General features: G+C 45.0%; 1 protein-coding gene across 22 annotated transcripts in view; it reads left to right on the forward strand.

Annotated features, from left to right (window-relative positions):
• KCNMA1 (potassium calcium-activated channel subfamily M alpha 1) overlaps positions 1 to 25,342 on the forward strand; it is a 689,823-nt gene that overhangs the window by 442,102 nt on the left and 222,379 nt on the right. For all 22 annotated transcript variants that reach the window (XM_054729031.1, XM_008145306.3, XM_008145307.3 and 19 more), the window contains one exon: positions 16,445 to 16,520. In XM_054729031.1, coding sequence (XP_054585006.1) covers positions 16,445 to 16,520 — 76 coding nt within the window. The remainder of the gene's footprint in view (positions 1 to 16,444; positions 16,521 to 25,342) is intronic.

Genomic DNA, 25,342 nt, shown 5'->3' on the forward strand with positions numbered 1-25,342 from the left:
CACATCAGGTCACTGTAGGGAGCAATCCAGACCACACGGAAGGAGAGGGCAGTGGGTGGCCCGGGGCGATCTCTCTGAGCTCCATCAGTTGAGTCAGCCTTGCAGTGAACTAGGGCAGTGGTCGGCAAACTCATTAGTCAACAGAGCCAAATATCAACAGTACAACGATTGAAATTTCTTTGAGAGCCAAATTTTTAAAACTTAAACTTCTTCTAACGCCACTTCTTCAAAATAGACTCGCCCAGGCCGTGGTATTTTGTGGAAGAGCCACACTCAAGGGGCCAAAGAGCCGCATGTGGCTCGCGAGCCGCAGTTTGCCGACCACGGAACTAGGGGAAGCACATCCCAGAAAGGAATGGAAGGGACGGCCTTGAGCTGAGAAGCAGCTGGGAAGTGTGTGAGGAGCAGAGGTAGTGTGGAGGGCATGAGGACCAGGAGAATGGACATGAATGAGTAGAAACTAGGTCATGTACAGCGTTCCAGAAAAGGCGAGGAATCTGAATTTCACTTTTAGAGAGATGGGAGCCAGGTGAGGCTTTCAGCTGGGAGCCATGTGATCTGTGCAGAGAGCATGCCGGCTGCTTTGTGGAGAAGGGACGGCAGGGCAGGTGGGGAAGGGGGATTAAGTGGTGCAGGAAGACCAGCTTGGAAGCTCCTGGGCAAACTAGGGGAGCAGGGGCTCGGACCTGGGTCTGGCAGTGAAGAGGGAAAGGGTGAGTTATTTCATATATATGTAAGAGGTAAAATCAATAAGGCTTCTTCGTTTATTAAAAAAATGTTTTTCTACTTTCTGGTCCCCCTATTCAAATAAAGGTCTTGAAGCAGGAGCATCACCCTGTGCCTTCATGTATGGAACAGTGAGTGAGTGGTGCAGACTCACTGCACATGTATGACATAAATGAATGAATGAATGAATGAATGAATGAATGAATAAGTCACAATCCCAGTTTGACTATCAACTGATGTTTAGTATGCATCAGACAGGAAGCGGGGCTGGGATCAGGTGGGGGACAAGTCGGGAGGCCCCGATTCACTCTGTGCTGAGGCTGAGACGCCTGCCAGTGACTGAGCTGGGCATGGAAGGTGGGGTCCTGGGGTGGCAGCTGGCTGCAGGGGACACTCTGGGATACCCCCTTGTGCTGTGTCTGTCTCCTGTCCTGGGTTTGAGCTCTCAGGCTGCAAGGCCAGATGACCTTGACCTTGTCAGACATCACAATAATAATTTGGAGGGATTGGAAATGACAGAGGTTTATTTGAACCTTTCAGCTCTTCGGATTTAAAGATTAAGGAGTGAAAGGGAATGGAAAACGGCAAATTGGAAAACCCTGGCAGGCTTCCCACCACAGGCTGCGATGTGTTTTTACTTTTGTGGTGTTTCTCAGTCTCCAATGGGGCTTTGCTTGCAGGAATCTCCTGGGTCCTTTCTTCCTGGGATAATGGGACCCTGAGCAGTGAATGGCTTATCATTCACCTGTGTATCCCTCAGTCTCTGTCAATGCGGCAATTCTGCTTCCATCTGAGAATGTCCCAAATCCCTTAACCTGTCTAGCGCCACTGCTAAAATTGCATGGCCTTGGTTCTCAGGATGACACTAACCTGGTTACTCAGGCCCCAGGTGCCACGTTTGACCCTCTGAGGGGACAACTTCTGCTGGCCTCAGGTTGCCGAATCTTTGATATGGGCTCAGGGCTCAGAGCCAGAAGACCCACAAACCAGTCCTGCCTTTATAACTATAGCGACCCAAAATTGCGAATGTAAATAGAAATTTTAATATAAGAAAATTTTAAAACTAGGGAAAATTAACGAAATAAAAAAAATCCTGCCTCTATAACAAACCATTTTTAACATTTTATGCTTTTCTTCTAGTTTTTTATTTATTTTTCATATAGTTATATTTTTTATAGTTTTATCATAGAGAATTTCATATGCAACTTTTTTTTATTTTCAATGTTTCCAATCTGCTCTTTTTTATTGTTGTAAAAGACACATCGCATACAATTTTATATCTTCCGCATTTTTAGGTGCACAGTTCAGTGGTGTCAGTATAGTCACCCTATGGTGAAGTAGATCTCCAGAACCTTTTCACCTTGCAATTCTGAAGCTCTTTACCCAGTAAATGGCTCCCTTCCCCCCACCTCTCTGCCTCTGTTAACCGCCATTCTATTCTCTGCATCTTTTCTTTAACTTAACATCATATCATAAGCATTTTCTCATTTTACATTATTTTTCCAACATGTATAATATCCCATAAAGAAGATGGACTATATTTAAGAAGACCTATTTTTTAGATATTAAGTTGCTTTCAATTTTTCCCGTTTAATGAATAATTTTGCAATAAATGTCTTTGTTCCTGCAGCTTTCCCCCCCATATTTTGTTATATTTTCTTAGGCTGTATTCCCAGAGATGGAATTAATTTGATTTATAATATGGAATCACTTTCTGAAAATGCTGTATCAATTCACAATTCCACCATCAAATTATAAGACTATTTCATTGCAGAGTCATCTCTAGCAAGCAAAACTCAAATACATTGCTAGTTAAGTTGAATAAACACATTGTTACTGTAATTTTGTTTAGTATGCATTTTATTTCAACCAAGTATAATAATTTCTAATGATTGTTTACTACTTATTTATTTTTCCTATTTAATGATGTGCCTGTTTATGATTTTTTTTTTTGCCTAATCATGAACTACTGGTATAATATTTTATGGACACGTTTTTGATATAGCAATTTATCCTAACCATATCATATTTGATGAAATTATTTTGCTAGTAGGTTATTATCTTCATTACTTTTTTGACATGTAGGATTTTGATTTTTTTTATGATGGCTGATGAGAGATGGGAGCCATGTGAGTTATTTTAAAAGGTTTTTATGATTCCTTTCACATTTAGAAATTCCTCAGAGGGCAAGTAAATATGTAATTACATTTTTTTCAGTTCTTCTATGGTATATTATTTATATTTAATTTTAATTATAGTGTGAGGTGACAGTTTAAATTGATCCCCATTGTTAATCAGTCATTCCATCATTGTGCATAATGTTCCTCTTACTTTTGATTTATGGTGTGACTTCTGTATCATATATTAAATTCTTCTCTATATAATACAGTCGATTTTGCCTATCCTTCTGTGATTTTCTTATTCTCTTGCTTTGTGGTAAATGTGGCCTATATGATTTCTGCATTTTGGAATTTTATGAAATTTCTTTGTGGACTATTACATACTCAGTTTTTGTGACTGTTCAATAGCTGTTATTAAAGTTGTTAAAAACTAGTGATATTATTTTTCTAATTTTATTTATTTTTAAATTAAATTAAATTTTATTTTTTCCATCACCATTTATCCCCTCTATTCCCTCTTCTACCTCTACCCCTCACCCCCAGTCACCACACTGTTGTCCGTCTATGAGTTCTCTCTCTCTTTTTTTCTTTTTTGCTCAATTCCTCCACCCCCACCAGAGCTGCTTGCCTACTTGCTGTCTGTCAGTGAGTCTGTCTCTATTTTGCTTGGTACTTCCATTTGTTCATTAAATTCCACATATGAAGAGAAAGACAAGTACCATAAAGACTAGCGTTGTTAAACTAGTGTTCCTAGTTTCCTGAGCAATATATGTGTTTTTCCGTCCATCCATTCAGATAGATATCTATGAATATAGCACACAGAATTAAATGTTATGTAAATATTCTATAGATTTGCTTATTTTTTGCTTAGTTTCTGGAAAATGAACATTGGCGTCTCACTGTGATGTGACATTGTCAACTTTTTGTTTTTGCTGCATTCTTGTCAGATTTTGTTTTATATGTATCTCAAAGGTATATTCTTAGGTGTATACAGTTTTTTCACTGTGACATTTTCTTTGTGAATTGTTCCTTTATCAATATGAAGTGTGGCTCTTTTCCTTTGGTACATTTTCACAGTAGCTGCTACTTTATTTGGTATCATTATTGCTTTGTTTGCCTGTTTTTGTTAAGCATTTTTCTGGCACAGATTTTCAGCCTTTCATTTCCAACTTTCCTTTGTGTTTTGCTTTTGGTGTTGTCTCTGACAAACAGCATGCATCTGGAATGCATTATTGCTGTTTTTATATTATCTGAGTGAGAGTCTTTGTCTTTTAATAGATGAATTTAATCCATTCAGTTTTGTTGTGTTTACTGGTCTGTCTGGGCTCTTTTTGTTGTTGCAATAGTATTTCCCAATTAATATGCTTTTATTGTTATTGTTTTTCACAATTCTTATTCTTTAGTTGGTTGATAATTTTTTGTTCATTTTCCCCACCTGAGATTTGGAATTTATAATTAAAAATATATCCTTTTAATTTCCTGTTAAGATATGTATTAGTATCTCCCTGAAGCAAGACAAGAACTTTTGCACATTTTTTTATACCTCCTCTGCCCTCTCTCCTCCACACCTTTATTTTCCATGTAATATCATCTAGAGATTTTAATTTTAGATCATGGTTATTATTTATTTTTTATAATATTTTGCTAACACATCAGTTACTTTTACTCTTTTCCTACTTTGATTCTTGGATCTCACCTTTTTTGAATTTATTTTTCTTCCACCAGGCTAAGTAAATATTTCCTCAAAGTAAGTAATTTCTCCTTCTTTTGTTTTCTTGTCTTCAGTGCATCCAAGAGAATTATGACAGTACTTGATTTTCGTTGCTTTGAGGGCTTTATATCCTCACATTGATGTTCTGAAATGACACCAGTTAAAATTTAAGAAGGCCCACATCTAGGCATATCTGAGAATGCAGGTTATCCTTTTGTTCTAGGAAACTTTCTTCTCACGTTATTTTAAAGTTTTCCTGGTTTCCATTGCCTTGATTTCCTCCTTCTGGAAACTCACTTATATAATGTTGAAAATTCTACACCTTTCTTCCATGTGTCTTAACTTTACTTTTGTACTTTCCATCCTTCTGTTTCTTTGTGAAGAGATCACTGTTTGATGGTCCAGCCCTCTAGTTTTCATGTAGCTATGTCCATTCTTGTGTTCAGTTGGTCTTTTAAAGTTTTGATGTTTAGAATTTTAAATTCTAAAATAAATAGTCGATTTTTGTTGAGTTGATATATTTTCTCACAAACTCTTCATGTTTTTCAATTAAACGTTGTCAATAGACAATTAACAATTGTTAATGTTGTATTCTCAAGTGGCAGTTTGATAGAATATGTGTCTGTCTTCAAAGAAAATTTGATTTTCCGCAGATGTTTGGTGATTTTTGATTTTGTGCTGTTCTCTGAATTTGAGATGTTTCTGTTAGCCTATATGTGGGTGCTGTCCTTGCTTGTCTGAGGAGCTCTGGGGTGTGTGTGCCATAGAGCAATTTGGTCCAATAGCTGGTCTTGCAGCTCAGGAGGCCACCTCTTTCTTTTAGGAGTTCCCAGTTCACTTAGGAATTGCTTTACCCACTAAAATGCCCACACTAACTGCTATACACTGGGTGGTCTTGTTTGGCACCCCGATCTGTCAGTCATTGTCCCAGGCTCTCACTTTCCAGTACCAGTCACTCCATGTCATCTTTTGGACATTTATTTTCTTCTTCATGATGACTACCTCCTCTCACCTCAATCTTGTGGAATTCCTTATTGAAATTTATTGACCAAGGATATTTCTGATATTCTGTTATCATGGAAATATACATATACTTTGTATATGTATATACATGTAGTCTTAATATATATGTTGAATAAACATGAAGTTCGGTTTCTCAGCTCTGCCAAGTGAATTTCTAACAGGATAACCAATTTTTATCTATCAACACATGATTTTCTCTTATGTATTTTTGTCATTATGGGATTTTACTGAGATTTTTCCCCTTTAGTATTACTTTAGTGAGGTTTTGAGAGGAGGCAGATACAAACCATTCTGTTCAATATGCTATGTTTAATCAGAATGCTCTGATCATTATTTTAATCCATTTATTAATTACATGTGTTGATACTTTATGTAGAATTTTAGCATCTCAAATCCTAGTGAGATTACACTTAAACCTCGGTTCTCTGTTCTCTCCCATGTTGAACAATTTGCTTCTCCACCCAACAACTCTTCCATGCCGATGCCTCTATGATCAGTCACACATCTCTCAGGCGACAAACAAAGCAGAGAATTCAGAGTATGAGTCAGTTTACTGCTGTTAACATCTCAAGATATTGTGCTGTGAATATTTTCATGTTGTTTTTGCTGCTTATTTTGAGCTCTTTTAATGATATTACATGGACAAATTTTAAGTTTTTATTGTACATTTCATTTCCTTTTTGTTAAATTTTCATTTACATTTCATGCCCTTTTTGTTTTTAAAGTATTTATAATTAAATAGTACATAAGATATGTACTGTATATAGTAAGGTTAAAACAGGGAATCATTTGGTGGTCAGGAATGGATTAATTCATTACATTATCTCTAATGGGAAAAAATGATTTGGTTTTCAAACAGCCTCCCACAATGAATTAAGTTCAAGAACAGAGGTTCCACTGTATTTTACTTTTATGTTTTGAAAGTCAGTTTGGGTATCAGGTTTATGTTTACTATACAATACAAGTGTATAGCTTTCCATCTATTTTTGTATTATAATGGTTTGGCATTTCAATCATATGTAAATGTTTTAAAGAATTTAAAAAGAAAGTATATAGGTGCAAAATCCTTGAGGGGAAGCTATTAATACATTTCTCAATTTATATTTCAACTAGAGGCCCGGTACACGAAATTCATGTGTGTCCCTCAGCCCAGCCTGCACCTTCTCCAATCTGGGACTCCTTGAGGGATGTCCGACTGCCCGTTTAGGCAGTCGGACATCCCTCTCACAATCCAGGACTGCTGGCTCCCAACTGCTCGCCTGCCTGCCTTCCTGATTGCCCCTAACCACTTCTGCCAGCCAGCCTGATCATCTCCTAACCACTCCCCTGCCAGCCTGATTGATGCCTAACTGTTCCCCTGCCAGCCTGATTGCCCCTAACTGCCCTCCCCTGCAGGCCTGGTCTCCCCCAACTGCTCTCCCCTGCAGGCCTGATTCCCCCCAACTGCCCCGTCCTGCAGGCCTGGTCCCCCCAACTGCTCTCCCCTGCAAGCATGATTCCCCCCCCCAACTCCCTCCTCTGCCAGCCTGGTCATCCCTAATTGCCCTCCCCTACAGGCTTGATCGCCCCCAACTGCCCTCCCTTGCAGGCCTGATCCCTCCCAACTGCCCTCCCCTGCTGGCTATCTTGTGGTGGCCATCTGTGTCCACATGGGGGCAGCCATCTTTGACCACATGGGGGCAGCCATCTTGTGTGTTGGAGTGACAGTCAATTTACATATTACTCTTTTATTAGATAGGATTATTATTCTATGGTGGTTTTCTTTTATATGTGGATCAACTTTCAAAGTTTGCATTTTTCGGGAAGTCATCCCCCCTCACTGAGTTTTTCAGGTTTAATTAGTATATAATTGTGCATGACTTTTTTCTATTTGTTTTTTATTGGATCTGTCAAGACTTTATCTTGTTTGTTTGCCTTGTTATTGTTATTGTTTACCCCATAAAATAATTTGAAACTTTTTATCAATTATAAACCCTAAAGTAGAAATCATATTTCTCTTAGTGTTGTTAAAATCACCTTTTCACTAAAATCTTAAACTGACTGCATTGCTTTATAGACTCTCAATATACTGATTTCTTCTAACTTACAGTTAGCTAGCATATTTTTTAAATTAATAAAAGTAAAGATCCAGTTTCAGATTACTCAAATGATTACTCAGGGAGAGGGAAATTTGTTGTGTGGGGAGAATATTAAAACGTGGTCCCTTTGGCACAATGTTAACCACGATAAATGGATACATTAAGTTTGGTTAATTTTTTTTATTAACAAGCTGGAGGTTAAGGAGAAAAGATACCTTAATGCAGTAGTTCCCAAACTTGGCTACACATTGGCATCATCTGGGGAGCTATAAAAATTCCGATGCCCAGGTTGCACCCCAGACCAATTACATCACAGTATCTGGGGGTGGAAGGCATCAGTACCGTCTTATATTCCCCAGGTGGTTGCCATGGCAACAAAGTCTGGGACCCACTGCCCTGCAGCCTTGTGTTTTCAAAGTGTGGTCTCTGACCAACAGTGACTTCTTGGAGCTGGTGAGAAATGCAGAATCTCAGGCCCCCCTAGCCCCACGGAGTCATCATCTAATGTAAACAAATCCCAGGCGAAGGTCTCTAAAGCAAGTGTAGCAAACTAGGCCCTCAGTCTACTTGTTTGAGTAACATTTTACCGTAATACAGCCGTAGCCATGCGTTCATATCTTTTACAGCGGAGGGGGTAGTTGTGAGGCCACCTAAAGTATGTACTATCTGCTCATTTACTGAAAAACTTTGCAAAGCTTTTCACCCTCCATGGCTCATTAGAATCACCTCAGAGCCTTCACACCCTGGGCCTGGGAGCCCAGGCCTATGGAGTCAGAAGAGGGGAGGCTGACTTGAGACCAGGCACCAGTAATTCTTAGAGTTTCCCAGGTGATTTAAATGTCCAACCAAGGGTTAGCACCTCTGCCCTAAACGTTCAAAGAGAAAATGTAGATGTATTTTTATAAAAAATCCCTTTTCATGTTGGAAGCAGCCATTTTTGAATACTGAATAAAAATAAAACAATGATGGAAAGATATACTATATTTGACCATCAGTAAACTTTAGAATTTGAAAAGAAAAACTCACTTTAAGCAAACTTTTAGACTTAAAAAAACACACACCTAAGCAAAATTAAAAGAATGACAACCCGTGGGAGATGATATATAACATATAATATCCTCATTTTAAAAGAGCTCAAATATATTAATAAGAAAAGAAGGACACACAGGTACACTGGCAAAAGCCACTTTATTTTAAAAATAAGATACAATGACCTAATAATTACATGAAAAATAATTAAATTTATTAATATAGGAGAGCAAAATAAAATAGCAATGAGCCCCTATTTGGGGTTGGAGCTTATCAAACAGGGACTCTTATATTCCCTCCGTCCTTCCTTTTTTTTTTGTGTGTAAACCACAATAGTAAATACAGTGGGATGTGGGCAAGGGCATTTATATACTGAGAGAAATGCGAAGTGTTAGGAGAGTTTGAAGTGCTTGATGATGGGCAGTTGGCCAGTGTCTGTGCCAGGGCAGTTGATTACAAGCTTGGGTTTGTGGAGACAGATTTGGGTTGAAATCGGGCTCTGTTGCTTACAAATTCTGTTCTGGACACTCTAGTCTGTTTATCTTTAACTATTGTCTTCTTCTGTCCTATGGGTTAAATAAGATACAGTTAAAGGTTTGGCGTGTGGGGAATAATTAATAATAGTACACTTCAGTCGTAATTGATTGTCAACATCATCATTTCACCAATAATTTAAAATTACAATAACACTATATACCGTGTATGTGTGTTTCTATTCTTCTTGTTGGCTTTTCTGTTTTAGTTATGTAGATTCATATGATGACATTACCATTTACTGAGTACTGCCAATGTGCCCTCCTGTATATTGAGAATACTTAGTTTCTGATATATAATCTCCAGAGTAGTTTCTTTTTTGTTGTTAATCCTCACCCAAGGATATTTTTCCCATTGATGTTTAGAGCGAGTAGAAGGCAGGGAAGGAAGTGGAGAGCAAGAGAGAGAAACATTGATGTGATGAGAGAAACACATTGTTTGGTTGCCTCCCACACATGCCCTGCCTGGGCCGGGGATCAAAACTGTAACCCTTCACTGGCAATCGAACCCAGGACCCTTGGGTGTGCAGGCCGATGCTCCAACCACTGAGCAACACCGGCCAGGGCTTCAGGGTAGGTTTTAATGGTCATCTGTAGCCATGAGAGAAGAAGGAAACTAGATATGGAGCCCGGCTGCACCAGAGGCCTCAGCCCCTCCCAGGGGGAGCTCTGCAGCTCCATGGCTCTCAGAGTTGCCCCAATTTGAGGCAAGGCAGCAGGCCTTTGTCCCCACATTTACCATTTTGGGGGCCACCTCTGGCAGGGGTATAACCTTGGGCTAGATCACTCTTCAGGAGCTAGGATGAATAAAGATGCCTGAAGAAGGATCTTCTCTGCTCTATACCCTACAACAGCTCCTGAGCCATAGCTCCTGAGCGCTGTTCATTTAACATCGTCTCGCTCATGAGATACTAGTGTTTCGCTTAGGATTCTTATACTTAGTCAGTGTAATGGAGGTGTCTTTTTTTAATTTTTTTACATGTGTGGGCTACCTATGTTCAGCTAATTAATACCAGCTTCCTAAACCAATCTAGAGTATAGAAAAATCCATTTTTATTACTATACTAGAAGCCCGGTGCACGAAATTCGTGCACGGAGGGGGGTTGTCCCTCAGCCCAGCCTGTACCCTCTCCAATCTGGGACCCCCTGGAGGGATGTTCGACTCGGGGGAACATCCCTCTCACAATCCAGGACTGCTGGCTCCCAACTGCTTGCCTGCCTGCCTTTCTGATTGCCCCTAACCGCTTCTGCCTGCCAGCCTGATCACCCCTAACCACTCCACTGCCAGCCTGGTTGATGCTTAACTGCTCCCCTGCCAGCCTATTTGCCCCCAACTTCCCTCCTCTGCCAGCCTGGTCACCCCTAACTGCCCTCTCCTGCAGGTTTGATCACCTTCAACTGCCCTCCCTTGCAAGCCTGGTCCCTCTCAACTGCCCTCCCTTGCAGGCCGGGTGCCTCCCAACTGCCCTCTCCTGCTGGCCATCTTGTAGTGGCCATCTTGTGTCCACATGGGGGCAGGATCTTTGACCACATGGGGGCAGACATATTGTGTGTTGGAGTGATGGTCAATCTGCATATTACTTTTTTATTAGATAGGATAGAGGCCTGGTGCAGGAGTGGGGGCCAGCTGGTTTGCCCTGAAGGGTGTCCCAGATCAAGGTGGGGGTTCCCTTGGGGCATGGGGCGGCCTGAGCGAGGGGCCTGTGGTGGTTTGCATGCCATCCACGCCCCCTGGCAGCCCAAGCGGAGGCCCTGGTATCTGGAATTTATTTTCCTTCTACAATTGAAACTTTGTAGCCTGCAGCGGAGCCAAGCCTGCTGCTCCCTCCGCCACCAGCAGCTATTTCTGTGGCAGTTAATTCACCTTCTATAATTGAAACTTTGTAGCCTTAAGCAGAGGCTGGGCCCGGACAGGGTGTGTGGAAAGCTTTGCTTCCCCTGTTGCCGCTGGCAACCCTGGCCTGCTCTCTCAAGCTCCATTCTGCCGCCATTTCTGTTTGAATTTGTTTACCTTCTATAATTGAAACTTTGTAGCTGGAGTGAAGGTTTAGGCCTGCAACAGCTAGCGGAAAGCTTGGCTTCCTCTGTTACCTGGGAAACCTTGCTCTCTGTGGCTGTAGCCATCTTGACTGGGTTAATTTGCATACTTGCTCTGATTGGCTTGTGGGCGTGGCTTGTGTGCTGGTCGATGGTACGGTCAATTTGCATATTACCTTTTTATTAGGTAGGATAATAAAAATTGATTATGGAATCAAAGACCATGTAAGGAAGTTCACTATTTCTTAACTCTATTTCTTGACTGATTGAAAGAACTCACTTGTAAAACCATCTGAATCTGGTGCATTTGATGAAGGTGGAGCCATACTTCATCTTTTTTGGTAGAAACGCATTTTGTTCACCACTCTGTAATAGCCATTTTCTGTTTCCCTGGAAGGTCATCGTATTTCAGAGGTTTTGAATTATATGGGATCAAGAATAAGAATATAGTTCTATAGAGCAGAGAAGATGAACAATTTGTTACTGAGGCATTGACCATCCTACCCCTCTCTTCTCCTGACCTCCTGTATGCAATCGGAGTTGCTGTCCCTACCCCTCCGGACCCTCTCTGGGTGCCGAGGAGTGACCAGTGGTTAAGGCTCTTGTTGGTTAGGCTGCTTTATATTTCCTAAGAGCACGGCCCTGACCTTGAGCTCTTGGCTTTCCCCTTCAGTAAGCAAGGTGTAGCTCCGGATGCAGAGTATGTAACCTTTAGCTCTGACATCTAACTCATCCTCGAGTCTGATGTATTCATTCAAGTCAAGCTGGTGTTTGTTGAGCACCCACCTCACGCCAGGCACTATTTTAGGCATGTGACGTACAGTCACAAACAAACCAGACATGTCACTCCCCTCGCGGAGCTGATGCTGGAGCCAAGTGGAAAGGATGCAAATTACATGAAAAGATGCACGTGCTTTATACTGAGGAGAGAAGAACAGCAGGCGAGAGGAGTAAAGTAATAGGGTGTTGCTAGAGGAAGTGGGCTCTTGTACGGTTTCCTGGGCAGAGAATTTCAGGGACACTCACGTAGGAGGAGTTTAGCCTTACTGGCAAGATTTATTAGAGCGCAAGTGACGGGCCACAGAACACTTTCTGGGAGGCAGAGAGAGTGGGCAGGCTGCAGGGTAGCAGCTGCCCCGAGGTCCCGAAGCCTCCATTCATTTCCTTGGGCTTGCGAAAGAGCAGGCTTTCTTTCAAACTATCCGGTCTCCTTCCTGGCTTTTCACGGCCTGTGCTGGTGCTTTCCCGCACCTGGTCTCTTTCCTGGATTTCCTGGGGGCTGTGTTCCTCTCCGCTCCATCCTTCCCCAGACTTTCCCAGGCCAGTGCCCTGCTCCTTCTCGGTCACCATTTGGCTTCTACTGCGCATGTGCTTTATAAAAGGAATTTCCCCTCCCCATCTCCCCCTCCCCCATTCATCCAGCAGAAAGATGCCATTTACCTGCCATCACCCCAACCCCCCAATGGCTATAAAGCTGTCTGCCCTGCCTAGTTGACAAGAGAGGATGTTGTCCTAAAAGATGCTGGTGACTCGCCAGGGAGACTGTGAAACTGCTATTTCCTGACTTTATCAGACTTAGTTTGCTCTCTTCTTTCCTTAATAACTAACTGTCGACTCTGACAGGAGGGAGAGCGAGGGGAGAGCTCCAGTTCTGGACACAGTGACCAGGGAAGTTCTCACTGAGACAGTGACACGAGTGAACACCTGCAGGAGGTGAGGGGGCACATCGTGCGCCCATCTGGGCAAGAGTGGTCAGGCAGAGAGGACAGCGTGTGCAGAGGCCCTGAGGCAGGAGCATGCTGCACAGCCAAGGTCACCTAAGAAGACACCAGACCAGAGTGAAAGTGGGAGGAGGACAAGGAGGCCAAACGCAAATGGGGTGCCTTGCTTTAGGTCCTGGAAGGACTTGGACTTTGCGTGAAACGGGGCATTGGAGGATTTGGAGTGGAGGCGTGACATCATACATTCCACCTTCTCACAGCCCACTCTGGCTGCTGTGCTGGGAACAGACCTCCAGGGCTCCAGGACAGGAAGCAGCAAGGGGCTGTTGTGAACTGTGCCTGAAAGATACACGCTTAAGACCACCACTTCTCCTGAGAGTCTGGCTTCCTCAGGGCTAAAACACAGACTAAAACCTAATTTTGAACGTTGTTAACTCATTTGTGTTCATGAAACCCTATGCCATGGATGTGATCAGCACAGGCCTTCAAATAGGCACAGCCCACTGCTGTCCCATCCCTGAGGACGCTGCTCCTGCCCTCCCCGGTCCCTCTGCAGGGACATTGCTCTCCGGTTTCCTTCCTGGGATGACTGTTCTCCTGAGAGCCAGCTTGTTTTCCTCTTTTATGCATTATTCATCTTATTGTGTCTCCCTGCTTGCTTTTGTTGGCAAACCGTTTACCTCTAGCAAGAGTACAGGGCCATGTGGCTTCTGCATCCATTTGTTCCTACCCTTCTTTTCATATACCTCATCGAAAAGGAAAGCTTTTATTCTCGTTTACTTTTGTGAGTCACTTTATAGAGTGGTGAGCTACAAACAAGCAATACAGGATGCAAATGCATCACTTGAAGATAAGAAGAAAGAAATCTAGTTTGAAGTTTATGTCATCTGTATTCTATTTTTGTTTCCATGAGTGGAAAAATATATATGCATGCACACACAGGATTTTCAGAATGAAACCAACAGTGGCTAATGCATTACTGAAGAATCCTTATGTCCTTGACTGGTTTCAGTGTTGCCAGTCGATCTCTACCCAGAGTTTCTAAATTTATTATTTTATCTCCCAGCAACACACGTCAGTGGTGCTGTAGTGAGGTCAGTCATTAGGACCAACAGGACAATTTGATAAAAATACACTTTCTAGCCCCCGCGACTCATTCTGACTAAGTAAGGGTTGAAAACTTCTTTGAAAATACTTCTGCACAAACAGTATATTTTCTGAGACCTTGGGTATTTGAAAATATCTTTTTGTTGCCTTTACTGTTGAACAACTACTTTGTTGGGGGTACACATCCGGGTCTGACGCTTCTGGTCCTAAAATTCTGAGTGCTGCTTGAGTGTCATTTAAGGCTTACAGTGCACAACGTAATTTTAGTTGCATTAATGGTAACCCTCTGCCCACCCTGACACTTCATTTTTTGCTTTATTTTAATACTTGATATTTACAGGAAACAAAGTCATACTTCACAGCATTGGTTTCTAAGAGCTGGCCACCCGTTTTCCCTTTGAAGCCCGCGTCATTTTTTTCATATCTAGAAAGTACGTTCCTATTATGTCCTGGCCGAACTGATGATCTCACCTGCACTTCCCTCTGGAACACATTTTATTCACAGGTTGGATCTCTGTGATCTTCTCTCCATTTATCTTTTCTTAAGTGTCATGTTTTTCCTCCCCGTCCCCATTGTCCCTGTTTCTGGGATGACGTCTCGGTTTTGTCCTCAGTGTCGAGCTCAGTTCTCAGCAGAGTTATGCCAGCCTTTCATCAGTGTGGCTCGGACTCCGCTTTGGACTCCCAAGTCTTCATTTCATCAACACCCTTCTCATCTCTGCACTTTCTTGTTAAAAAAACAATATAAACATCATCTTGATATATAAAAAGCCAGGGGCCATCGTGACTGAAACAACCGGACGGACAACCGAACACAGACTGTGTGGGGTGACAAGGCCGGCAGGGGGGGCAGTTAGGGGTGATCAGGCCAGCAGGCAGAAGCAGTTAGGGATGATCAGGCTGGCAGGGGGGACAGTTAGGGGTGATCAGGCAGGCAAGCGGTTAGGAGCCAGCAGTCCCAGATTGTGAGAGGGGTTGGACCTAAACCAGCAGTCAGACATTCCCTGAAGGGTCCCAGATTGGAGAGGGTGCAGGCTGGGCTGAGGGGAACACCCCCCCATGCACAAATTTCGTGCACCGGGCCTCTAGTTTAAAATAGGAGGCGATTTTTTTCTGAAAAAATCTTTTGTTCGTGAAGGGGAATCCTAGTCAGATGAGAAATTTTCCCTTTGAGCTATTGTCCTTTCTTCCCTTTTGTGCAGTAGGAACCCCTCCACGCCCATGGACTTTAAATGAGCTTTTCCTTGGCACCTTTGCCTGAACAAGGAATAATCTAACTGGGCCCAATGGGAGCTGTTTAGGGGGAACTTCCTGTCTGTCCTCTTTCTTTGATTCATCCTGGGTGTCTAGCGACTCACTACCACTCCTTCCCATCACTGTGCATTAGATGCCCCCTTACTGCCTCACATATGGGGCAGAAAAAGCCTCCCACTGTCAACAGCTTAGCTCACTCGGCGTTCAGCAGCACACGGCACTTCAAGGCACTGAATAAAATGCTTTAGGGAAATCTGCTAAAGAAAACCCTCTTGGGAGAGGATGTGACCTTGAAAGTGTCTCAAACCCTTGGCCACCAGTAAGCCAGTCTCTTGCACGTAGGCCAAGCATTAAAACCCATCAGGGACTCAGAATGTTTCTGACTCACAAGTCTGATCTCAGTGGAAATATATATTCACCCTTGGCCAGCAAAACACAACAGCAATTTGAATTTTCTTTAATCCTTGGTTGTATTTCTTTCCCCTGTCTCCTCTCTCTTCTGCCACCTGGAAACACTGGCTCTTTCTCCATCCAAGAAAGGTTGCTGATTTAGAAAGGAGGAACGTTTATCTTGATACTTGGTAGAAGTTGAATTATAGACTTTTGAATCCTGAAGTTATGGGGTGTGCAAGCTTAGAAAACCGACAATGCAGTGGGCAGTATTCTTCATTTTATCAGGACGAAGACTTTAGAAATCCATCAAAGACATCAGGTTATCAGATTTGTTCCTAATTTGCTCTTAGCATAAGGGTTCCGAGGGTTACGCTGAGCTATTCCCAGTCATTTTCAGAGACAAAAATCCTCTCCGGCAACGAGGTAACTTTGAAACACTGCCTCAGATGGACACGCGAGAGACCTCCTTAAACGGGCTCTCCCCGCTGGACCTTCCTTCGCAGTGGCTCCAAACAGCTTCTTTTAATGAGTCAGTTCAGCAGCTGAGATTAAACCAGTGAAGAATCGGGATGAAGGACTATGTCCAAAGTACAGGCAGTTGAATCTTCTGCAAGGACTTCATCTCCCTTCACCCCTGACAGCTGTAAATCACACGGTGCGAACATTACCGCCCACTGAAAATAATGCATCTCTATTTCATTTCTCTTTCTAGGTTTGAGATTTTTAAGAGCTCTCAGACTGATCCAGTTTTCAGAAATTTTGCAGTTTCTGAATATCCTTAAGACAAGGTAAGATGTTCTTTCCTCACTCCAGTCCCCAAAGGGAAGTTGTAAATATCAGGTGTGTTTCGCTTTCATCATGATAATGTTAAAGTTCCATTATTCACAGCAAGAGTGACGTGCCCCAGAGATCTGGAGTAGGGCTTGGGGTGCTCTCTTCAGCAGGGCCAGGGACTCCATGGTAAAGAGAGGAACAGCTGTGCCTGTGTCCCCAGTTTTGGGACTTCGCGGGTGGCTTGAAAATCAGGAAATGAGCCCAGCATCATGGGGAGAGGGGCGCAGCAGGTGAGAGATGCATCTGCTCATTGATTCGGAAGTCCTCGCTCCCAGCTCTAAATCACCCCTTTATTACATCACTACATAAGAAATTGAACCTGGCCGTAAAAGCAATAGAAGCAATGCTTTTGGAGAGGCAATCACAAACCTCATATGGCAAACAGAAAATCATTTCATTTCCAAGTACATTTCAGATGTTCATTTTATAGCCAGCGTAGCCCCTGGGGCTGGCGCTGTGAATTGCCTTTTGGGGAATACCTGAACACCTCCTGCAAATGCACCACGGCTGCTCCTGTTATGATCTGGGAAACTCCACTGGACCAGGAGGAAACATCCCCCGAGGTCCCTTTCCTGATGACCTGCACGTTCCCAGGGCTGGCCTGAACCCAGGGCTGTCTTGATGAATAAACGAATAAAAGAAGTTAGACGTACTCTAATGGAGAGTAAGTGCAGGCCATAAATTTCTCTTAGAGGAAATTACACTTTAAGAAGCTCACTGCCAATGTTCCATTTCCTCTTAACGTGTTTGATGAACGATTAGACACAGGGCCCCTCTGTGATGTGTAATGAACACACCTGCATTTGGGGGGCCTTGGATTTGGCAGCGTTTTCTGGGTCTCAACTTCCACATTTGTCACGTCCAACAAATGTGCCAGACTACTAGCTTTCTTTTTGGGTCTTGTTTGTTTATTTTGGTTTAAGTCCACACTGATTTCCCCTCCCTCCATATTCTTCTGTGGGAATGCGAGGTCAATCCACTTCCTCTCAGCCAAGCTAGAGTGAGCATCTAATCTAACGCCTTAGAAGTCTCCCATAGTGCGTCCCACCATCCTACACTTCATACCCCACACTCCGCCCTCTAGTGAAGAGGATGGAATATTACTGACTTAGAGTGAATATCGCCCATCGTCGTAATTCCTCGGAGGAACAATAACCCTGATTTGCACCTTCTTCTGGCTCTTCTATGCAATGGACACTAATGCCTCTTGAAATTGAAATTATGAACATCTCCAGCAGTCCCCACTGTGCACCTACACCGGGCTTGCTCCACTGGACTGCCTTTTAGGGGGAATCGGTGCTGATCACAGGGGCTGTATGTGGAGAGGGCTGTTTTTCCTAGAGGGGTCGGTGTCGGGTGGAGCCATCCACACTCTAACACGGCACAGTGTCTCCTCTCCTTGTCTTACAACTACCTCATCCGTTTGGCAGTTTTAACCCTCTGACACCAGCATTTTGAGATGGTGTCATTACCCCGAGGGAGACCATACCGTGGGGAGAGTTGTGTTCTCACCATCCTTGTAGCAGCGGCTCCTTTTCTGGATGTGGAGGACGGATGAGCCATCTGAATAAAATATCTCCTGCCCAGAGACCCCGCCCCCCAATTTCCCATCCCTAGAGCAGAGTCCTTTCCTTTGACCACGGGGTTGGCATCTCTGGTGAACAGTCAGCTGATAACCCTCCAGTGTGGGCGGTCCATTCTCCCGGTGCCCAGAGGAGCGCGAGACAGCGGCTGGGGAGAGAGGTGACTGTGGATCAGGACAGAGCGGCCCCAGGCCGGGGTTACGAGGTGGCAGGCTGTTGGGGGGTCAGCCACGCTGAACCCAAAGCATGTTTCCCAGAACTGCACCCTCACTTCCCACTGAATGAAACCCCTAGTGTCAAGGGTGCTTGTCCTCACAACCTCACAGCTTGGATTTTCCCAGTTCCTATTGCTTTGGTCACAGGCAGGTGACAGAGTCATTCAAGCCTGAATTGAGCGCCGTCTGTGCCTGCAGCAGGTAGGGTGAGGCTGGCGTCCCGGGTCAGAGAGCTCAGTGGGGAGGGAGAGCCGGCCCGGCCGCTGGCGGTGTGGTGGGTGCTCAGGGTAGGTAAGCTGGGCTGAGCATGAGTGTGGGGCAGGCAAACGCCTTTTCAAGGCAAAGGCCTGTCTAGGTAAGCCTTGCAGAAAGCCAGGTGCCATTCTGGGGCCACTGGGGAGGGGGCGGTGAGAGGGAGGGGTGAGAGGCAGGGAGGGGCTGGCTTCCAGCCAGGAAGCTGCAGAAAGCACGCAGGTGGGAGAACATGGCCCTTGGGGTGACTTGGAGGGATTTCTGCTCCCGAGACTGGGGTTCTTTGGTGGAGACAAGGAAAGCAGAGGTTAGGGAGGCAGCCAGGGCCAGATCACCAGCCGCAGGCTAAAACTTCATGTAATCGTTAGAAATCTGGGGACTTAGAATGGCCCTCTGGGCCTGTTCTCCGGGTGCCCGCCTGACCTGGCTCCTTGCTTCCATGCACCCCAAGCGCAGATCTGACACAGAAGGGACACCTTGGTTTTTGTAGGGCTGTGGGCGTTTACTAGTGACACCTCTACGCTCTGCTGCTTTCACGGGGACCTTCCAGGAGGGTGGAGGCCCATAATCATCTTTAGGGGGATTTCGTCTGGCTTTTTCTGCTGCCAAATCCCTGCCAGTCTGTGGCATTAGGTAGGGATGGGGACTTCGCAAGTGTGATTTGAAGTGATGATTTGAAATTACAGTTTCATTTTCTGTTCTTCGGGTGCCTTGCTTGGCCCAGAACTGGAAGAAACAGGGCAGAGAATTAGTGTGGGTGTGGGGCAGAGAGAGAGAGAGAGAGACAGAGAGAGAGAGAGAGAGAGAGAGAAGGAGGAAGGATTAAGATGGTAGCAGAAGGAAACCAGAGTGAACAGGATGGCAGACAAAGAACAGATGAAAGAAACGATCAGTAATATGACAGCGTCAGGGCCCTTCCCCCTTTCCCCAAACTGCCAGCCCATAGGGGAACCCAGCATGCCCCGGAACTGAACGGGCCTATTGAGGGGCACAGGGAGTCCCCGTGTCGCCGTCCGGACCGGCGAGAGGGCACTGACTCTGCGGTGAGAACTCAGTAAGCAGCTCCGGTTGGGGCTGCCGCCCGCACCTCAGTTAGTGCAGTAGATATTGACCATTAACACACGGATCACTTTGCAAATAATGATTTTCTCCAGAGGAAACCCAAGAGAAAATCCAGACAAATTGTTAGACTTAACAGATGTAGCAAGGTTCAAAGTCCCCAAATCAACTGCATCCTGTACAGCAAACCTTTATACAATGTAATTTCAAAGGTTATATTTAAAATCAAAACAAAACTATGTCAGTATCCTAAGTAAATTTATCACTCATGCGGTAGACTTGATGGGGAAAATTATTTATTAAAAACCCGGATGTCTCATATCTGTTACTTGTCGATGAGTGACCTTAAAACTCAGTGGCTCAAAATAACGATCACTTTTTAAAGATTTCTGATGACTCTCTGGTCAGCTGTGTGGGTCCGGTCTAGGCGGGCGTTACTGGCGGATGGCTGTGGTCAGCCGAGGGCCTCGCCTTGCAAATGAAAGTCAGGATTTCAAGGCCTTGGTCATGTACTCAACGTAAAAAGGCCTTTGTTCTGGGTAGTCAAGTCCTCTCATGGGCTCTCCTGCCGCTCTCCCCACAGCCAGGAGCAGTGCTCAGAGCTCAGCCTGGGGCGAGGGAAGGGAGAGGTGGAAGGAAGCATGGGAGAACAGCAAAGCTTTAGGGCTTAAAAACAGCCTGTTACATTTGAAACACAGCACGTTCTTTAATATTCACACACTCACCAAAAGCTCCACAACCCTGTGATAAAGGTAGTGACAGATGAGGAAAGTGCAAGCCAGCCCATTTCAGGAACTTCCTGTGGGACAGTATGTAGATGGGGGACTGGCAAGGGAACCTAGTCCACTGCCTGTAAGGAACTGTCTAAGCATAGAACACACTTGCCCTAGCTGGTTTGGCTCAGTGGATGGAGCATCTGCCTGCGGACTGAAAGGCCCCAGGCTCGATTCTGGTCAAGGGCACATGCCCGGGTTGTAGGCTCCATCCCCAGTAGGGGGCCTCCAGGAGGCAGCTGATCGGTGGTTCTCTTTCATCATTGATGTTTCTCTCTCTCTCTCTCTCTTTCTTTCTCTCTCTCTCTCTCTCCCTCTCCCTTCCTCTCTGAAATCAATAAAAAAATATATTTTAAAAAAGGATAGAACACACACACACACATACACCATGGCTTGGCTAGCAATTAATTTTTTTTTTTTTGAGAGGGAGGGAGGGAGGGCGGGAGAGAGAGAGAGAGAGAGAGAGAGAGAGAGAGAGAGAGAGATTTATTGTTCTACTTATTTAGGCATTCATTGGTTTCTTGTATGTGCCCTGACTGGGGATCAAACCTGCAACCTTGGAGTATCAGGATAATGTTCTAACCAACTGAGCTATCTGACCAGGGCTCACCTAGCAACTTTTAAAAGGAAAACTGCCTGTTTTCTCTAAGTAATACATGCTTATTGTAAATATCTCAACAATATAGAAAAGCATAAAGGATAAAATAAAATTTTCCAACACCACCGATGGTTGAGGTAACATTACTAATATTCTATCATATCGCTTTTCTTTTGCACATAGCATTCCATGATATACATGTACCATCTTTTACCTCAAAACACATCAGGGGGCTATTTTGAGATCTGAAAGCACTGTATTACGTATATAACCTCAGAAATAGTTCTAAAGTTAAGTCCTTTAAAAAGAGTATCCCATAGGGAGTCTAAGGGTTGTGCAGGTAGAGGCCAAATTGCAAATGTCATGGATTTGACTCAGAGGGCAGGGAGAGTGGTTGAATGGTGTTCAGCAGAAGAATGTGATCAGAGTTACGTTTTAGGAAGATCCACTATTGCACCAACTGTATAAAGAGAGGGTTTGAAGCATCTAAGACCACAGAGGATGAGACCAGTCTGGGAGCAGCTGTCCAGGCAAGAGTGTTAGCGAATGGCCTTAGGCCGTGCGAGCCGGGCGGAGCAGAGGAGGGAGCTCGAGATGCTGAAGGGGTAGAAGGACAGACTTGATTTTGCATCATTCCATGTTCAGAACGTTCACCTGAGTGGTGCTGTCCGGTGGACTTTCCGGGGCGGTATCTTACATCCGTGCAGCAAAGGTCACAATAAGACAAAATAAGGGCATTGGCGCCCTCAGCCAGGAATAGAGAGGGGGATAGTGGACAGGCAGAGCAGGGACAAATCTGCACCTTTTTTATGGAGATTGGATGGCATTTTCAGTGTCAACCAAAACACATCTTGTTTCGTACACTGAAGGCAAAGAGGACCAGATACACTGATCACAAGAACAGAGAGGCCTCGTGCCTGCCCTTGATGATTTGCTGCATCCCCCCGGTGAGAATTTCTCTAATTGCTCCTGAGAACTGGAGAGACCCAGAAATGATCGTGGAAAACCCAGAAACCGATTTTCCTCAGATGTGTCAGGTTCTCATAATAAGATCGCAATCCATTCCTCCCTCGAGGTATGGAAGTGGGCTGGGATCTGAATAGTGCCGGCTGTTCTAACCATTGGGAACTCCGTGTTTGGATCAGAGCCCTGGGCTTGGCCATGGAGGCTGTGACTACCTCCAGTGGCCTCTTTGGCCATGCAGGGCACACAGCCCCATCTCTGCTACCCGCCCCCCTCCCCACCCCCAGCCCCTTTTCCAAGGAGCCCTGTGCAATCTGGTGAGGTTCCGTTTCACAGGATGGAGAGCGTCACCACGAGTTAACCTTGCGTCTTTCACACAGAGCTTCTAGATGATTGCCTGGCCGTGGACTTTAACTTGGAAAACAAATCCCGAAGACCGGGCATCTGTAATGATGCTGATACTAAAAGGAATCAGATTTCAGTGCTGAGTATGGACTCTCTCAGCAACAATGATGAAATGTTCTATGCACAGCAAGAGCCCCCTGAAGCACTATTAATATTGCAGTGACTAATCAGTTAAAGATTGATTATCACCGTATTTAGGTTGTTGGTTTTGTTTTTTTCCAAAGCACCAAGAGGCTCAGAGACTCCAAGAGTTTTAATATCTCAAGAGGCTCTACCCGGTTGTTGGTGGGACACTGCTTTGTTTCGGCCCTCAGGGCCTGGGAGTCTGGACGTGCATCAACTTGGTGCTTAGTTATCCTCTGAGAAAGTGCACTATCCCTGCTTCCCTGAGATCTCTCCCTTTGCCACTGGCTACCCGTTCACAGGTTTCTCACTCTCCACCGCTGGAGTGCACCCTACAGGGCTCACCAGGCAGAGGCGGGAGGGCTCTGTCTGGTTTGGCTTCCCATTGAGAAGCGGACGGACGGGGGACGGGCTGAGGTGTGACTTTGCTGCGGTGTGCTCAGCACACTGGTTGCCGGGGTTGCCTCCCCTGCTGTGGCTCGCTGGGTGGGTGCCTTCTCTGCGTTTGCCTTATTTCCACTCTGCAGATATCTGGGTGGGGTGGCAGTTCTTCCAGAGCGAGAAGCCTCTGCAAGGTCAGTGAGGAAGCTGGCCGGCTGCTCTGGGGAACAAAAGGCAGGAGCTGCAGCATCTGCCAGCCCTAGGGAGAGGCTTAGAAGGGAGATTTTACACATTGTGAGGGCCAGTTGGGGGTCTTCCTTCACAGCTACAGCAGCTACTTAGAGGTGAGGCGTGACCCCTGGTAGCTAGTGTCTAGAAAAGGAGATGAAGGCCAGGATTTGGCAGATCGGTGCTAGACTCATAGCAGAACTTCCAGGGCCACGGAATTAATTGGTTAGCACACTAGTGGGTGGTACAGGATCCACCCTCTTTCCACAGATGGACAGTCCCAGACCTGATTTTGGGTTTTCCAAGAGCATTTTGGATATCAACCCTTCTATTGTAGGCACATGGCTTTTAGCTGCAAGTGACAGAGTCCACCTCGCACTAGCCTTGGCTGACTGTGGGTCCAAGAGGGAACTGGGCATGTCTGATTCAGGGGTTCAGTTGCTCTTGTCAGGGTTCTTTTTCTATCTCCATGTCTTTCAGATTTCATTCCAAGGCAGGCGTTTGCCCAGGCAGGTGGCCGCTAGAGCATACCCATGTCTCAGGAGAAAGATTCTTTCCTGCTTAGCTTCTGAAAACTGCTTCTAATAGTCTCTACCTCATCGCTCTTAGAGCTGGGAGTTCCTCCATTGGTCAGCCTGGCTCAGGCCACTCAAGTGGAGGGACAGGTGGGGGCCTTTGATTGACACCCAGCCCATCCACAGGGCTTCCCTAGAGGAAGAGATGTGGGGTAAGCAAAGCGTCAAGGAAAGAGATCCACGGGGACACTCTGCACTGTCCCTCCAAGTTGCTTAGGTCAGCAGCTCTGGGTCAGGCAGTCCTGGGTTTGAATACTGACCCCACCACTTACTACCATGTTTCCTCAGGAAGCTGCTTACTCACCAAGCCTCAGCTTCCTTACCTGGGTAGTGGGTGCAGTGATAGCACCTGCATCAAAGGGAAACCCTGTATAGATGGAAAACTCTGAAGAAAATGAAGAACTCAACACAGTGCCTAGCACATAATAATGTCTCAGTAAAAGTTGGCCATTATTGTAGGCCATTATTGTAATCCGGCATGCTAGAAATGACCAAGAAAGATATAGTGGGCTTTGTTGTTTTTCTAGTCTGGTTTTGAACCATAAGGAAGTTGTTGTACATACTTCAAAAGATCAGTCTTGCCCACAAAAGTGAAAATATACGCTCATTCTTTTCCTGAACTGTCAGAACCAACTCTAGAAAACTAAGACCATGATCCTCTGCTCAGTTACGTAAAAGGAAAGAGATTGAGGGAAAAGGAAAGTTGGGCACTGGCATCATGCCCATCCTGGCAACGACCTCCAGGGCGGGCTCCCCCTGTAACCCTGGCTATCCCATGGGCCACAGCCCCATCAACATTCCTCCATGTGGGGCCCCTGGAGAGATGTGGTCACCAGAATTTTCCTCTCCATCCTTTTCTGTGACAGGTGTAGAGGTTAATCAATATGTTGAGACAGACTCCCCCATGGGGCAGGACTCTCCGACCTTTTTGCATCTCCTGTGCTCAGAGTGTGGGTGAAGCACAGTTTTGTTAGCAATCTGGGAGACTTTCTAAGGTGACTGGTGCTCTGTAGTGTGTGGCCAAGAGGGCAGACCCTGCAGCCACACGGCCTGGGTCCAGATTCCAACTCTCCTGCTTGCTGTGTGAACCTGGGTCAGTTTCCTGACCTCTGGATGACCTCATAGAGTCATTATGAAGATTAGATGAGTTAATATATGTGAAGCACTTAGAATGGTGGGGTGCACAATCAAAAAGTGTTAGCCGTTACTATTACTATGATCTTAAACACTTAGAATTTAAATGTTGGTTCCCCTTGAGAGAGAGAGTAGGGAAGAGGCAGAGATCAGAATGATGGGTGAACCACCGGGGGGTGGTATTGGACCAGTAAGGGGGACTGAAAGAGATAAAAATAGAGTTCTTTTCTACAGGATGCTGTTAGGGATCAGAGTCAAATAGCCATCCACAACCACATTGCAAAGGATGTCTAAGCCAGTGGGTTCAATGACCAAGTGTCTGAATGGTAAGAGCCAAGAGGAGGAGCCACTTTGTGTGCAGAGGGAGGTGGATTGAACCAGATTTTGAACAAAAGACTTGGGTAGAGGGGGAGGACGTTCCTACCAAGTAATAAACAGCGGCATAGTGAGCAGGAAGGCATCGTGTGGAAGAAGAGCCTAGAGCCTC

The sequence above is a fragment of the Eptesicus fuscus genome, chromosome 17 (genome assembly GCF_027574615.1).
Source record: "Eptesicus fuscus isolate TK198812 chromosome 17, DD_ASM_mEF_20220401, whole genome shotgun sequence".
In the NCBI taxonomy this organism is placed as follows: Eukaryota; Metazoa; Chordata; class Mammalia; order Chiroptera; family Vespertilionidae; genus Eptesicus; species Eptesicus fuscus.